General features: G+C 40.9%; 1 protein-coding gene across 1 annotated transcript in view; it reads left to right on the top strand.

Moving 5' to 3' along the window:
- The first annotated feature begins 735 nt into the window (after nt 1–735).
- The window catches only part of kitlga (kit ligand a), a 74,499-nt gene continuing 58,367 nt past the window's right edge, over nt 736–16,867 (top strand). Inside the window, exon 1 of the mRNA XM_033968321.2 lies at nt 736–1,037. Coding sequence (XP_033824212.1) covers nt 1,023–1,037 — 15 coding nt within the window. The 5' untranslated portion in view covers nt 736–1,022. The remainder of the gene's footprint in view (nt 1,038–16,867) is intronic.

Below are 16,867 nucleotides of genomic sequence, written 5' to 3' on the forward strand. Positions count from 1 at the left end.
ATACTTTGGAACATTCAACATGGAGATAGATAAGTCTTACGTCGCAGCCCCAGGCCAAGCAAGAGTCAGGTTTGTGGAGATGCAAGCACACTCGGAATACGAACACAGTTTTTCCGGTACAGTTTTATTTTATTTGGGCCAAAAAGTTACATACTGTGGCTTTAACTGATTAAGTAAGAAGGAAGACGTATCCCATTGTGTGTCCAGTTTAAAAGCAAAACACTTATTTAAACGGCCTGTTACATCAGATTTATTTTATAATGTTAAACTTTTAATCACAGAAGACCATCAACAGAGACCAGGGGGTGTTTCCCTTGTCTTACACCTGAGACTCACTTCCTCAGAGTCACCACACGGGGGCAGAGGTGAGTGATAGATCTGCCACATCTGTCAAACTGAGCATCCCTGGTACCGTTATATAGATATATATGGCACCATTAAAGGGTTTCCAGGTTACTTAATGCTTTATCCTGTAATTTTCCACACAAACTGACACTTAACTGATGTAAAACTACCAGAACTATTCAGCACAGGTTCTATCCGTCCAAACCAAGTCAGAATTAGAAAAAAAATAAATAACGAAAACCTGTCATATGCACTTTAAGTTCCCAAACCTTCGTGTCTGTGTCGCCGCTGGCCGTGCGTCCCGTGCGTCATGCGTCACTCAGAGCTCGCGCCGCTTTTGACGTCTGGTATAAAGTCCCCGCTCTCCCTCCCCGCGCGCACTCTTCCTCTCTGATCACCCGTGGACGCCTGGATGTACCGCTGAGCCACGACTCTGTCAAACAAACCCCATGGACTGCACTCCTCCGCGGGCAGCCAGCTCCGAGCTCCGCCGAACCACCCCCGCGGCTCCCCGGTTTGCGCAGCCTCTTCCCCGTGGACGTGCTTGTGTTACGTTTGGATACTGACTTTTACGCATTGGACATGTGCACACAGGACGATGACAACCGCTTTTCTCATCGTAGAAGTAAAATAAAATAGGCTTTCCCCTTTCACTGGATTTACTCCTGTCGTTCCATATGAAGAAGCCAAAAGTAAGTAGTTTTTATTTTTATTTTCATGCACCTTTTACTATTTCCGTGCAAAGTTTGTTTTTTAAAAAAGCAATGAACTTTACCAAAAACTGGAGACTTTACGATCCGGCATTTATGGTTTTACGCACAGTACGCTCCAAATACGCACGACTCTTTCTTTCCAGTTTGGAGTTTTGCATTAACTTTAAACTCATTGACAATTTTTGACAACCAGTGTAGCGAGCGCAAAGACTTAGCTCTCCCCGCGAATCAAGCGCTCTGCCCCGGACACTTCTCGCTCCTCACGCGGGCGCACGGTACGCACAACTGTTTACTTAACCCCGCTTTGAGATCACTTTACTACTGTTAGAATCCTTCCAGTTTGGCATATCTTTCTAGTTTATGTTGGATATCCCAGTCTCTGTGTCTGTCTCTCCAGTCCTGGTCACTTTGAGCACGTTGGATACTTCGCCCAAAGCGCACGACCCAGTCACACTTGATTACAGTAGCCTACATAACCTTCTGCTAATCGATTAACACAGTAATTATCCAGGCAATTACGCACATCACGCGCTTTAAACACAAAGGCTTATCAGAAACTTTGAATAGAACTTCATTTTTTTTCCTCATTTTTACGCAAATCGACACATTTACGCACACGAACATAATTGGAGCCCTATACCAAACCCAATAAATCCAATTTGATCTCCCTCGGCCAAGAAGATAAACTGGTTCTTTTTGTTATTTGTATGCAATTTAAATTCATTGACAAGCGTTTTTTTTTTTTTTTTTTTTTTTTTTTTTTTTTTTTTGGTTAGGATTGACACCACTTGAGCTTTTAGGTGCGCTATCGCTCCATCTCCAGAGCGTCGCCTCCGGTGCGCACTCTCACCGGGTGGAGAGCCCCCGAGGCGGCCGCTGTACTGGCTCCACCGCTGCCTCATTATATGCACCACTAAATGATTTCACCCCAGCGTTTATTTTTACGGCACTTTGGACCACTTTGAGCGATGGGGGCTGCGATTAGAGCTTTAGGGAAGGCAGAAAGTGTTGGTGTGTACCCGGGTTTTTACGCGTTTGATGATTTCGTTGCTATAAATTCATTTCATTATCTTAATACTTAGTTGTTTCCAGTGTCTGTGTTTGTAGCTTAGGCCGCATCCTTCTGAAATGCCTTTGATTTTGTGTAGATTTCAGTTGTAGCTGGGTGGTTCTGAATCAATGATGCGGATCATTTGGGACATGGATTTCATGCGGCGCTTAGGGGAATTTTGGCCTCAGTAATCCTGGTTTAGTCCTGGTTTTAGTCCTAGTTTTAGTCCTGGTCTAGTCCTGATTTAGTCCTGATTTTATTCCTGGATTTAAAACTGGACAAAACCAGGGGTAAACCAGTTCAGACATCCTTTAGACCAGTTTAAATCCAGGTCTAAAGGATGTCTGACCGGTTTACTCCTGGTCTAGTCCTGATTTAGTCCTGGTTAAGACCTGGCTTTAGTCCAGGTTTTGTCCTGGTCTAGTCCTGGTTTAGTCCTGGTTTAGTCCTGTTTTAGTCCTGGTTTGGTCCTAGTTCAGTCCAGGTTTTGTCCTGGTTTAGTCATTTATTTAGTCCTGGTGTAGTCCTTGTTTTAGTCCTGGTTTACTCCTGGTTTAGTCCTGCTTTTGTTGATTTTTCCTCTTTCCTTTAGTCCAAATTTAAGACCAGTTTATATCTGATTTTATCCCTGTTTTAGACCTTTCTGTAGTACCGGTGTAGACCTGGTTCAGTGCTATTTTAAACTAGTCTCGGTCTAAAACTTTGCAAATAGCAAAATTTGTGAAATTTGAATCCATTAAAGGTTAAAGTACACTTTTTTGTCTGCAGGTACATTTATCTCATATGCATTTGACCCATCCTTCAGTGTCTCTGGGTTAAACCTGTCAGAAGCTGTGGGACACTCCAGATCTTGGTCTAGTTTTGGTCAGGACTACCTCAGCTGAAGGATGAGACCTATTGTGCATGTTTTAGGTTGATGGGGGAAACTGAAGTGTCCAGAGGAAACCCACCCAGACACAGGGAGAACATGCAAACTCCACACAGAAAGAGCCTCCATGTTTTTGAGGAATCAAATCCAGAATGTTATAGCCTATACAATTTCCCATACAATTTTAAGCAATATTTAAATTAATTATTTATGTAGATTTAATATTAATATTACCACATGCTGCCTGTTTGCCCCACCCACTCCTCCTCCTATTGGTCAGCCTCTGCCCTGCTGTGAGTGAGTGACCGCTGGATATAACCAATCACGGTGAAGCAACTTAAAGGGGAGGTATTAAGCAAAATCGATGTTTCTTTACCATGTTCTAAAAAAATTCCACCTCATCTAATAAAGAGGTTTGCATCATCTAGCGATCTCTCCCAGGATCTTACGTTTAGCTGTAAGATTCTGTACAAGGCTCCGCCCACAAGCCTACGTCACCCATTCTCCCACACGACATTTTGCCATAAATATACAAAAACATAATACAAACCTGAAGGGATGTGCAGTAGTTTCATTAGCGAGATATGCGCTGATTGTACTGTGATAGCACTCTGAAGGGGGAGTGACTTAGCACGGAGAGCAAAGGGAGGGGAGACTCAGAAACTTACAAAACATATTAACATATTTTCAGATAGCCTTTTCAAAACAATAAAAGGTAACATGGTGATCTAAATATGTTATGTGTTACAGTTAATACCCCACAGAAGTAAAATACCCACATTTTGGTCTAGATTCTTCCGCCCACCCCGGGACAAAAGTATTCTCATTAAAGTGCAGTGGATTTAAAAATAAGAGTAACTGGTTTGGCATGGATCGGTTGGCATTTTGTTGTGGTGAACATCGCACAGACCAGACCAAGACCAGACCACGACTAATGCAGACCAAATGGGTTCAGATATCAGGGAGAACTCGTAAAATCCACCTAGTCCTGGTCCAAATCCAGGTCCAGATTTTGAAGAGAACCAATAATGTCTGTAGACTTTAGTACACACATTTGGTTTGTTATAGAGTAAAATTCAGCTGGAAGAATGGACTTTGGGTCAAAACTGGATTTAAACTGGTTTAAAGAATGTCTGAACTTGTAACCAGGACTAAACCAGGACTAAACCAGAACTTAACAGGACTAAACCAGGACTTAACAAGGAGTAAACCAGGACTAAACCAGGGATAAAGCAGAACTAAACCAGGACTTAACCAGGACTAAACCAGTAAAAAAAAAAAAAAAAAACAGGACTAAACCAGGACTGAACCAGGACTAACTTTTATTTGTAAACGTTTTGTATCATTTTGGTCCTGTGATGTGCTGAAGCTAAGTTTTGTTTAGTCCTGAATTTTAAAAAGTATTACTACGATTATTATTTGTAAAATGTAAAAAAAAGAAAAATATTGGATTTTTCACTGGATTTAGAAAACTTGCAAAATTCAGATCCTGGACGCCTCCCTAGGGAGGTGTTCTGGGCATGTCCCACCAGGAGGAGGCCCCGGGGAAGACCCAGGACACGCTGGAGGGACTATGTCTCTCTGCTGGCCTGGGAACGCCTTGGGGTCCCACCAGAGGAGCTGGAGGATGTGTCTGGGGTGAGGGAAGTCTGGGAGTCCCTGCTTAGACTGCTGCCCCCGCGACCCGGCCCCGGATAAGCAGAAGAAAATGGATGGATGGATGGAAAATTCAGACCTGCTCATCTGAACCTCGCTAAATCTCCCACAAATTCATATGTTTGTTCAAATCTACATTTCTTTTTAATCCATGCAACAATTTACACAAAAATCTCAACTTAAAATGTGAAAACAATGTAGGAATTTCAAGCATTACTGTCTAAAGTTTTGTTAATTCTTTCTTATCAAGGTTTGTCCTGATTTTTTTTATTTTAAAGGTGTCGTTTGCCATTTCTTTTCATGTGTTTGTTTTTCAAGTCAGCTGAAAATAGTTGTAATTCTCTGTTGTCATGGTGATTTGCAGCAGGTTCAGCTGGACTACGCCCTCTGCTCTATCGTGACCTCTGTAGCCGGGGGTCAAAGGGCGTGGACTAGCCTCCTGGTCTTTTTCGGATTAGTTACAGTGATTCTCATTCCAGAGGGTTTACGGATGGGTTTTGTAAACAAAACGGGAACATCTTGATTTAAAATTAAATAAATGCAAATGTTAGAAAAAAGCAAATTGTTTATGTTTATACAGATAATTTTTCATTCGATTTTGAGTCTACAACATCATCCTAAAGAGGGGGCATTTTACTTCTATGGGGTATTAAAGTGCTAACACGTAACATACTTAGCCATCATGTTTCCTTTTATTGTTTTGAAAATGCTATGTTCACAGATACAACATATTAACATGTTTAGTTTTTGCTGAGTCTCCCCTCCATTTGCTCTTTTGCTAAATCACTCCCCCTTCAGAGCGCTATCGCTAGACAATCGGCATACAGCCCACTAATGACACTACTACTTTGCTGAATCGGATATCAGCTCCCAAATATCGGTTCAGTCGATATCCTGTTTGGAGATATAAATTCATGTGACAAGACTCTTTACTGGTCGTAGTCGGCCCAGAAAGTCTCATCATTTATTTAATTTTATTTACACAAAGTTGTTCTGTGTTACTTGACAGATACATAGTAGCTGCATTTGGATTAGTTTTGTCTTATTTTATTCTTGCATAAAATAAATAAATACTATTTTCAGTCTCTGGTATCGGTTGTTATCGGCTGATACTCCAAGCCATAATATCAAAATCTGTATCAGAACAGAAAAATCTGGATCAGTGATTCATCCACTGTCATGTGGAAGCATGAGGTTTAAGGGCACAATGTGAGGAGGACAGAAGGGCCGGGAAGAGGTCGCTAGATTACTCAGACATGCGTGGATGACATATAAAACCTCTTCAGACATGTTTCTGATGAGGGAACACAGTTATAACATGGTAAAAATTTCCAAAAAGTCCATTTTGCATATTTTGCATAACACCCCCTCTTTAAATCTGTCAGTCTACCTTTTGTAAAGAGCTTTGCACATAAACATTGTAAATTGCATATTTACATATTTAATAATCACCATAGAAATAAACTGTTTGCAGAATTTTGTTGCAAGACAATTGATCATTTCTGGTTAAAATGCTCACTAATGTCTTGGTTCAGTTTGGTTTGGTCCAAGTTTTGACGTGTAAGATTTACATTAACCCAGGTTTAGTCTGAGTAAAAAGACTCCACCTCAGTCGACTCAAAGGTCCCGTATTACACAAAACTGACACTTGTGAGTGTTTTGTTTCATTCACACATGTTTGAGTAACACTTTATTATTAGTCTGTCACATCTCCAAAGCTCAAAATGTTCTGTTCCACCTTGTGATGTCATGAAGTGGTAGTTTTCAAGTTAACAGCTCCTTTTACCTTTGGTTCAGTCCAGATTGGCAATTCCAGGCCTGAAATGATCCAAATGATTCTAGTGAAGGTGTGTGGAGTTTAAAAACACAGTGGAGCACTTCCTGTATCACCACATGACATCACAAGAGTGTTTTATGTTTGAGAGAAGAACTCAGCGTAAACATGCAGGGTTTGTGTGTTAAATGTGTGAATGAAACAAACACAGCTCCAGGTCTGTTAAGTCCTCTCTAGTGTCTGGTTCTACATCTCGAGTCCTGACTTTGGTCCATAAATGTTCCTGTTCATACTTTGTGTATATTTAGTGAACATTCTTAGTGAGTGTTGTTCTGATGCTGATGTCTGTAGTTCACCTGGAGAACTGTACTGACAATAGTGGCCAGTAAGGGGCGTAGTTCTGCTGGATCAGGCAACGCAAGAGACAGAACACACACAGAGACCAAAGGAGAAAGAGAACAGGGAGGGAGCGAGACGAGGAGAGATGTTTTTGTTTTGTTTTTTGTAGATGATAAAAACTAATATTTTGTCAGTAATTTTTTTTATCTGTTTTTTTTTTTTTTTAATTGTACTGGGAGGATTTCCTTGCATTTAACGAGGCTCATAAATTGTACTTTCATCTATGTACCTGGCTATATAGATAAGTAGTAGCAGCAGTAGTAGTAGCAGTAGAAGTAGCAGTAGCAGTATTAGCAGTAGTAGTATTAGCAGTAGTAGTATTAGCAGTAGTAGTATTAGCAGTAGTAGTATTAGCAGCAGTAGTTTACATTCTCTTATCATGACCATGTTTTATGATGCTGACAGCTATAGGCACTTTTACTTTGTTGTACTAATGATAACCTTTGTGTGCCTGTAGTAGTAGTAGTAGTAGTAGTAGTAGTTTAGTAGTTTTCAGTCATGTTTTACATTTTTCTTATCATCACAAGCTTTATTTATAGCTATAAGCACTTTTGGTTTCTAGTGTTTCTAAAAACTTAATTTAATAATAGTAGTAGTGGCAGCAGTAGTATTAGCAGTAGTAGTAGCAGTAATAGTTGTTATAGTAGTAGCAGTAGTATCATTCTCTTCCATCTTTAACCCTTTAGTGTTGTTTATTGTCACTTTTACTAATGGCATAAACCGCAGTTAAATCCAGGCAAACTTTATGTTTCCCTCAGGCTCAGTTTTAAACCCGACTTGTTGTACAAACTGCAGATTTAAAGCAGGATAATCCAGTTTAATCCCACCCAGTGATCAGGGCAGGGCATTTTGGCCTGGGGTCCCACGCCAAATCCTATTGAAATTAGATACTGATTTATTGTCTACTCGGTATGTAACAGGTTAGATACTATATGAGAGTACAAGTACTAACTGTTAGGATGCACTTAGGATGTGTTCAAACTTGTCCTGGTTTGGCCCTGGTTTTAGTCCTGATTTGAGCCCAGTTTAGTCCAGGTGTAGACTTGGCTTAGTCCTGTTCTAGTCCTGGTTTAGTCCTGATTTAATCCGAGTTTAGTCCCAATTATGAGTGGTGTGTGTTTAAGTGAGTTAAAGCTTCTCTACGTAACTTTTCTGTCTTGTCTGGAATGTTCCGTAGCGTTGGATTAAATGTATCTATGTTGCATCGAAAAACATGCATTCTTATTGTGAGCGGGGCCGCCTCTCCACAGATCTGACCTGTTATATTGCCTGGTGAGGTCACTTGCTTGTCTATTTCCAAGTAGATAAGTTTAATGTTATACTGTGGAACATTCCAGGCAAAGTGATAAGAGCTCCATGGAAACAAGTAGGTGACGGATTTTTCAGCAGAAAAACTACATAGTGCTCCTTTAACCCTAAGAATGTTTTTTTTTTTTTTTTTTTTTTTTTTTTTTTTTTTTACATAATTTTGCATTTGTTTTGGTTATGTTCCGAAGTATGGTTTTAACTTCACTATTTCCGTGGAATCATGCCAAAAATCATCCCGAAAGTTACATACTGTACCTTTAAATTCCATCATGTATTTTGTAACGACATTTAAAGGGGCTGTACGTGATTTTTCCCTATGTAAATCATGTTTTAAACTGTTAGCCGTAGTCCAAATTCCTCACTCTCCTAGCGCATTCCCAGCCTCTGTATTTACTTTCTCTTTAACAAGTCAAACTCAGGTCATGTTAAAGGCGCTGTACCTGATTATTACCGTCTAAAAATCTTGAAAAAGAGAACTACTTCATTTTAAGCAGTTTGCAGTGGTCTGAAGTTACTCCTCACTTACCTTATGCATTCAGAACATCCCAATGATTCACCACGATGAGTTCATAAGTGCGTATTTTCGTGGCAACGCTCTGGCATTGTCACTTTACCTTTTCTGTTTGGAGTTTGCATGTTCTCCCTGTGTCTGGATGGGTTCCCTGCAGATAAAAACACGCTGGCCCTCCACTGAATTTTGCAGTCCTATAAAAGCATGAGAAAATCTGCCTCAACTTTAAAGATGCTCTGTGTCCAATAATCATATTATTTGGATGATCAGGATTTATGTGGGACAAGAGCAGAAAGGAGAGGGTGAGGAGTGATCTGTCTGCAGATTTGGGAGTGAATCATGAGTTTAATGAGCCTTTTTATTATTTTGAAATTGTTTCCATATAATTACATCAGTTCCTAGCGCCTTTCTGTTTAAATAGTAGTTTCTCCGCCTGCAGGTGGAGTCTGGTAACTGCAGTTTGGGTCAGGTACATAGAGATACTGAATCATTTTGAGGGTTTTTGCCACAGCTCTTTAGTTTTGTTCACCACAGCTCTACTCCTCGGCAACTTTTAGTCGTCATGGAGATGTTAGTGCCTTGTCTGAAATGTCCCACAGTCGCTGATCGCATCTATCTCACCTTTATTCTAACTGAAGATCTCAGAGGTGCGTTGGAGGCAGTAGTTCCTGTAGTTTTCAGTGATGAGTCTGATTCACTTGAACAGGAGGTGAAGGCTTCTGCTTCGTTCACACTTCACTCACAAGATCACAGTGTAACACCACAGCCCGCGGACCGCCCGACCAGCCGGCAGGGTCTAGTCCTGGTGTAGACCTAGTTTTGACCGAGCTTAGTCCTCATTTAGAACTGGCTTAGAGCAGCTCAATCCCTAGTTAAGTCCTGGTCTAGTTCTGGTTTAGACCTTATACCTGGACCTGGGTCCCACATAAGGACCTACATGTGAGTAATTGCAGTACGAGATGGTTTTTAGGTATTTACACTCCTCTTCCTCACCTCAAACCAGCTCAGACTGAACCGTGCGCTGCCTGTGGTTTGGCTCTTCCTCACTCCTCATTATTACCAACATCATTAAAATGTCCACACTTCACTATGAAAAACACAACTACCACATTGGTGAGACCTGTCCACATGGTCCAGTCAGATTATTCCTCTGTTACCTAGCAACCATAATGTAAACAGCAATTGAGCCTTATGTAAATCTGATTAGATAAAAAAAAAAAAAAAACTGCCAGAAAAATGTCTTCCTCACACATGAACTATTCCTGGTTTGGTCCTGGTTTACAACTGGTTTAGAACAGTTAGTCCTGGTTAAATCCTGGTTAAATCCTGGTTAAATCCTGGTTAAGTCCTGGTTTATATATTGTCGGTGCTGTGTTGGACCATAGAGGTAATTCCACAATAACCATAATTTTAACAAGGGTCAAAGGTCACACTCACACACAGGTATTTTGAACCATGGCGTGCTCAAGCACGATGGTGATGGTATAGAGTTCTATGGTCCTCTCCGTGCACCAGAAAGGGCTTGTAAACATAAAGTGTGTCTGTACATGAGCAACAGTGCTGTGTTTTGGTCCACCTCCTCATACCAAGCTAAAGTCCCAAATGGACCAAAGTCCCAACTGTGCTGTGCCTGGGCACAGTTTTGCCCTCACACTGACGCTTCAGGGCCTATCCGGTTTTATTGGGCTAATGTGAGCACACTTTTAATAACACAATTAGTTAGGTGTTGTCATTAGGTGTTGAGGCATTTATTTATTGAAATGAAGACAACACCTACAGGGTTTAAACTGTCAGAAAAATGTCTTCACTCATGTGTGAATTGTCTCTGTATTTTGGAGTTGTCTGTATTGACATAGGTAGAGGGATTCTGTTTTAAACTCAGCACTACTTGTACCTGTATTTTTGTACTTTTCTTCTCAACTTTTTTTCACAAATTGCCACTAAACTGGTGTTAAACTATGATAAATATTTATGACCGGTACTATCCCGCCAAATTAAGAGAGAATTAGACAAACATAAAAACTTGTCATTTTCACTAGGCACTTGAACCTGTGTTTTATCAAAGCAACATATACATGAACTGCAAACTGATTTCTGAGCAGCAATAAAATCTTCCACAGCATGGCTCCAAACTTATCTTGATAGAGACCAGTAGATAATACTGCCCACCTTGTCAAGTTACAGCTCAGATCTGTGGAGAGGCGACCTCCGCTCACAGAAAGAATGCATGTTTTCAAGGCTCTGACTTAAAGAACCAATATTACACCATTGTTTCTTCATCACAAACAGACCTGGAGTTGTGTTTTGTTTCATTCTCACATGTTTAACACACAAACCCTGCATAATGAGACTTCTCTCAAACAGAAAACACCCTGTTCCACCTTGTGATGTCATGGGATAATACAGGAAGTGCTCCACTGACATACATCTTCACTAGAATCATTTGGATCATTTGAGCCCTGGTTGACCTGTTGTCTGCTTTACAGTTTTCAGTGTGGTCGATCCTTTATTTTGATAAGGACTTTATGATAACACAAATCACCAGTCTGAACTTTGATTGAGGTGTGACTGGTTCATCAAGGTTTTCGAGGCAGAAGGAAATATTTTAAAATCCAAGAAGTAAAAACAGTAATCTAGAAAAATCCAGTGCAATTTGGTTAGGTCATAATTTAAGATGGAGGGCGGAGCCTATATAACTACGGGAGAGTCAATGTTTTTGAAAGAAATGTCATAATTTACGATGCACAAAAGTTGAATCTAATCATTATTTGTTTTGGATTGTCTCCACAAACTTGTCATATTAAACTTGGCAATTATTAAGTGTCACGATTGTATTCACAGTTTAGCATGCTAGCCAGCTGTCACCTGACGGAAGACGCGCCAGTTTCCCCATTCCTCTTTAGCATTGAACCGTGTCCGTGGGGTAAGCCGTCATCGTAAATTACGGATTTGAAGCGTTAAAAAAGGTCAGAAAACAGAACAGAGAGAACTTCATTGATTTTGGCCAAATACGACTATTTATGTTCCCATTTTTAAGAATAAACTTTGAAATTATGAAGTGTCGATATGAACATTCAAGCAATACATGTGGCTGCAGCGACAGCTATGGCGGGAACAAGTTAATGGATTACTTTCAGCTAATCAATTATTGAATTAGTTGTCCTGGTTGAATTATCATTACCAGCTCCCCAACATGTCATGAGCTGAGACAAGAGGAATGTTCTTATTCATTTTTCTCATAGACTCAAAGCTCAGGCGACCACAAGACTATTATTTTATCATCTGTGTTGGAAACTTTGTAAACCGCAAAGCTATGAAAGCATTTTGCAGAATCTTGCATTAAATTAGTTTTTTGGCCTAGAAATGAACATATTATGGATATTAGTTAGCACATTGCTGGTTAGCCTCCGTGATGTCTTTGAACTCTTAATATCTGACTAGTCTTTGGGAAAAAATAATGGAAAATTTACTTTCTGAACCAGAGCAGACGGTCATTGTTGACATAATGATGCAGGAAATATGTAAATTTTAAGTTTTTGAAGAAACCTTTTAAAACATGTTCCTCCGGGATGTCCTCACGCAGCTTCACTTCTGAAAAATCTCATATTCTCAGCCTGTCCACAAACAACTAATAGATTAATGGAATAATCCCATGATAAACACATTTAAAACAGTTAAATGAATTAGATTAAAATGGTCCCAAACTGGGCGATGACATTAGCAAGCTGTTAGCTAACAGTAGACGCGCTCATTTCCTCATTTCTGTTTAGCATTGAACCGTGCGTAAGCAGTTGTCAAGGAGACAGATTTTTGACAAGAAACACAAATTTGCAAATAAATAACTCCTCCAACCGTCGGAACTGTGCGGAAATGTTTGAAGAATTCTTTAGAATGTTTCCGTGATTGACAAGTTCAGTGGGAGACAGGTCAGTGTTTTGTGTAACTGTCAGATGCAGATGTTTGACCTGGTTTATGGTTCATATCTCTATTAATATCTCTGTAATTACTGGGCCTATTCACATGAAACAAAAATTGGCACAAAGTTCAGCGTCTTCTCAGTTGGAATCTATTTGTAATTATGGCTGAACGATTTCTAAAAGATGTAGATTTGCTATTTTTCTGACAAGCACCTCTGACAGAGTACATAACTTTGCCAGAGCACTGTTATTGCTGTTTGGGCGTCAAAAGTATTTATAGGTTTTTGCTGAGTCACTCTAAAATGTACTTTAATGTTGAAAATCACATGCTATTGTCTAAAGAAAGAGTGTTTTTTATTATCATCCTGGTATCACAGTCTGTATCGAGTATCGAGTCTATGCCTTAGTTTGAATTTTAGTATCGTGACAACACTGATTGGTAAAATAAAAATAAATACGAAGACGATTCATTTTTGCGCCAAGCACGAGTAGATTTAGTTTCACAGAGTACGGCCTTTTCTTCTCTGATTGCTCTGTTGTGTTGGGACCTGATGTGGTTGGCGTTACCTGTCATTCACATACACATGGAAGTTCAATGTTTAGACAGTGAAATGTTCTGTAATAAATGTTTATGAACGATCCTCTTGGACATGTGTGGAAGTTGGCTCCGTCCTGGGACTCAGTGGAGCGGGTCTGGTTAGAGACTGGTTCAACTTGGATGAGGACATTTCCATAACAGGTTTTAGGTGTTTGGCTGCAGTAATAAAGATTTTTACAATTTTGTATTAATATTCAAAGTGAAAGAATGTGTCTTCACTGGAGATAATAAAAACAAACCAGGGCAAAGGAAGGATAGTTCCGATCCAAGACCAAATCCAAACCAGGATCAAACCGGGACTGAGCCAGGACTAAAAAAGGATTAAACCAGGACTAAATCATGCGGGACTAAAATCTATGTACATGGTTAAACTTGTGCATCGGGATTGGTTTAGTCCCAGTATAATTCCTTGTTATAATATAACTAAATATAATTTGGTTCTTTGTTAATTTCTGGTTTAGAACTTGGTAAGTTGGTCCCGGTTTAGTTCTGGTTAAGTCCTAGTTCAGACTCAGGTTAAGTTTTGATTCAGGTCCTCATTCACTTCTAGTTTAGACCTGGATTTATTCCCTGGTCCTTGGTGTAGATCATGGTATAGTCCTGGTTCAGATTCTGGTTTGGTCCTAATCCAGTTTTGGTTCTGGTTTAGACCTGGTTGAGTCGTAGTTTAGTCCTGGTTCAGTCCTGGTTCAGTCCTGGTTCAGTCCCTGGTTCAGGCTTAATTTAGTCTTAGATTTTTTCCTATTGCGAGATCAGACCAGTGACTTGGCAGAGGTCCTTTCACTCCCTGTGTAGTTTTGACAAATTCACAAATCACCTCTCACGCTATTAACAATTTATGTTCATTCAAACGCCTCGTAAATGTCATGTAATATTTAAAGCTGGAATACTTCCAGACTTTGTGTTTATAAATCACTTTAACCGTCCCCATGACAACTGTTGGAGGCTTGCCCCGTTTCGTGGGATCCAATAGGTCCTGGGTTGGATATGTAGGTGCACTATGTAACTTTGCAACCTGCACCTGTCTCAATCTCCAGTTTGGCCTGAATGTTCCACAGTATGGCATTAAACTCAGCTAGCTCCCATTCATTCAATTACAAGAGATTTTATAGCTAATAAATACTTTGAAAAACATACTTTCCTACAGTGAACGGGCCGCTTCTCCATAGATCTGCATAATAATGGTCACGTGCTAAAATTTGATGATGTCATAGCTTCAGATGGAGGGCGGGGCTTATCTATAACTCTATTAACTCCACTATTGCCTCCACAAACTTCTGATATTAATCTTCTGGCACTGCTTTCTGTGCAAAAATTATTACATTTTTGTTTCTTTACTCAGACAGAGAAGCCATTAAACGTTGTGCCAGTTTTTGCCCCATCGAGATATTAATCATAAACCAGGACCACAAATCTACAGTCTAACTCAACTCAGGACTCCTTTTTTACGTCAGCAGTTTTATGAATTTGTTATGTTGGTTACGTAATCTAATGTTTTATCTCAACTTAAACTACACACAAGCGGGTTAATACGAACACTTTCAGACCAAAATGAATACATTTAAACAACATAATTTGGGGAAAATAATCCAAATTGGACCCAAAATATCGGCAGATCTAATCATTGATTGATCTGAATACTAAACAATTGGGATCGGATGAAAACAAAACAAAAACATATCGTATTCCTGATAGTTCTGAATGATATTAGTTAGAACATTGGACACTGGACGTCTATGGAACCTGCCCGGACACTGAGGGATCACACTGAGGATTACAGTATCAGAACAGTATTGAGTATTGAGTGTCCCTAGTATCAACATTGAGTTTGAAATGTTGGTTTCGTGACAGTACTAATCCTGTGTAGACCTGTTTGGGATAGAGTATGTTCTTTCTGTGCAGCGCGTGTCAGTTTTTGTGCGACTGTGATGATTTTCAGATCCGAGGCGCCACGCTGGTTTAGGTTTGAGCGATGAAGCTTTGAAGAAGTCATTTTTATTTTGTTAAGTATAAATGCTTTTAATTTAATCAGTGCCATTTGACCTTAACTTGAATAACTTTTTAAAGAAATTGTGCTTTTCAGAGTACTTTTTTAGCAGCATATTTTTACTCCTACTTGAGTAATATTTTTATTGAAGTAACAGTAGTCTAAAGTCACTTGAGCTTTATGTAACAATGTGAAATGATCTGAACATTTGTGTTTCTTGCAGCTCTTCAGATATGATTTAGTTTGGCTCATTTTCGTGTTTGTTTTGTCTGTTTGAAAATACCAAATTTTGAGCATTATTTCATGTCGTTCCATTATTTGTCCTTTTAAAATTAAATCAACTTTAATTAATTCAACTAATCATCAATAAATCAGATGCTATGTCCCAACAGTTACTCTTTAAGTCACTCTTACTGGGATTGTAGTTTTCCCAAATACTTTTGTACTCTTACTCGAGTACATTTCTTGCCGGTGGTAGCGTTCACTATGTCATATTTTAATACAGCTCGTGAACTGTGAGTCATGGAGAGCCGCAAGGGAAGAAATGTCAAACGAATCCTCAAAATGATCCATCCATCCATTTTCTTCCGCTTATCCGGAGCCGGGTCGCGGGGGCAGCAGTCTAAGCAGGGACTCCCAGACTTCCCTCACCCCAGACACGTCCTCCAGCTCCTCCGGTGGGACCCCAAGGCGTTCCCAGGCCAGCCGAGAGACATAGTCCCTCCAGCGTGTCCTGGGTCTTCCCCAGGGCCTCCTCCCGGTGGGACATGCCCAGAACACCTCCCTAGGGAGGCGTCCAGGAGGCATCCTGAGCAGATGCCCGAGCCACCTCAACTGGTTCCTCTCAACGTGTAGGAGCAGCGGCTCTACTCCGAGCTCCTCCTGTGTGACTGAGCTCCTCACCCTATCCCTAAGGGTGCGCCCGGCCACTCTGCGGAGGAAGCCCATTTCAGCCGCTTGTATCCGCGATCTTGTCCTTTCGGTGATTACCCAGAGCTCATGACCATAGGAGAGGGTAGGAACGTAGATTGACCGGTAAATCGAGAGCTTCGCCTTCCGGCTCAGCTCCTTCTTTACCACAACGGACCGCATCACTGCAGACGCTGCACCGATCCGCCTGTCAATCTCCCGCTCCATCCTTCCCTCACTCGTGAACAAGACCCCGAGATACTTGAACTCCTCCACTTGGGGCAGAGACTCACCACCCACCCGGAGAGAGCAAACCACCTTTTTCCGGTCGAGAACCATGGCCTCGGATTTGGAGGAGCTGATTCTCATCCCAGCCGCTTCACACTCGGCTGCAAACCGCCCCAGTGCCTGTTGCAGGTCCTGGCTCGATGAAGCCATCAGGACAACATCATCTGCAAACAGCAGAGATGAAATCCTGTGGTTCCCAAACCAGACCCCCTCCGGCCCCTGGCTGCGCCTAGAAATTCTGTCCATAAATATAATGAACAGAACCGGTGACAAAGGGCAGCCCTGGCGGAGTCCAACATGCACTGGGAACAGGTCTGACTTACTGCCGGCAATGCGAACACAGCTCCTGCTCCGGTCATACAGGGACCGGACAGCCCTTAGCAAAGAGCCCCGGACCCCATACTCCCAGAGCACCCCCCAAAGGACACCACGAGGGACACGGTCGAATGCCTTCTCCAGATCCACAAAACACATGTGGACTGGTTGGGCATACTCCCATGAACCCTCGAGTCCTCAAAATGATGTTACATGTAAAGACTTAAA

The sequence above is a fragment of the Periophthalmus magnuspinnatus genome, chromosome 6, assembly GCF_009829125.3.
Source record: "Periophthalmus magnuspinnatus isolate fPerMag1 chromosome 6, fPerMag1.2.pri, whole genome shotgun sequence".
In the NCBI taxonomy this organism is placed as follows: domain Eukaryota; kingdom Metazoa; phylum Chordata; class Actinopteri; order Gobiiformes; family Gobiidae; genus Periophthalmus; species Periophthalmus magnuspinnatus.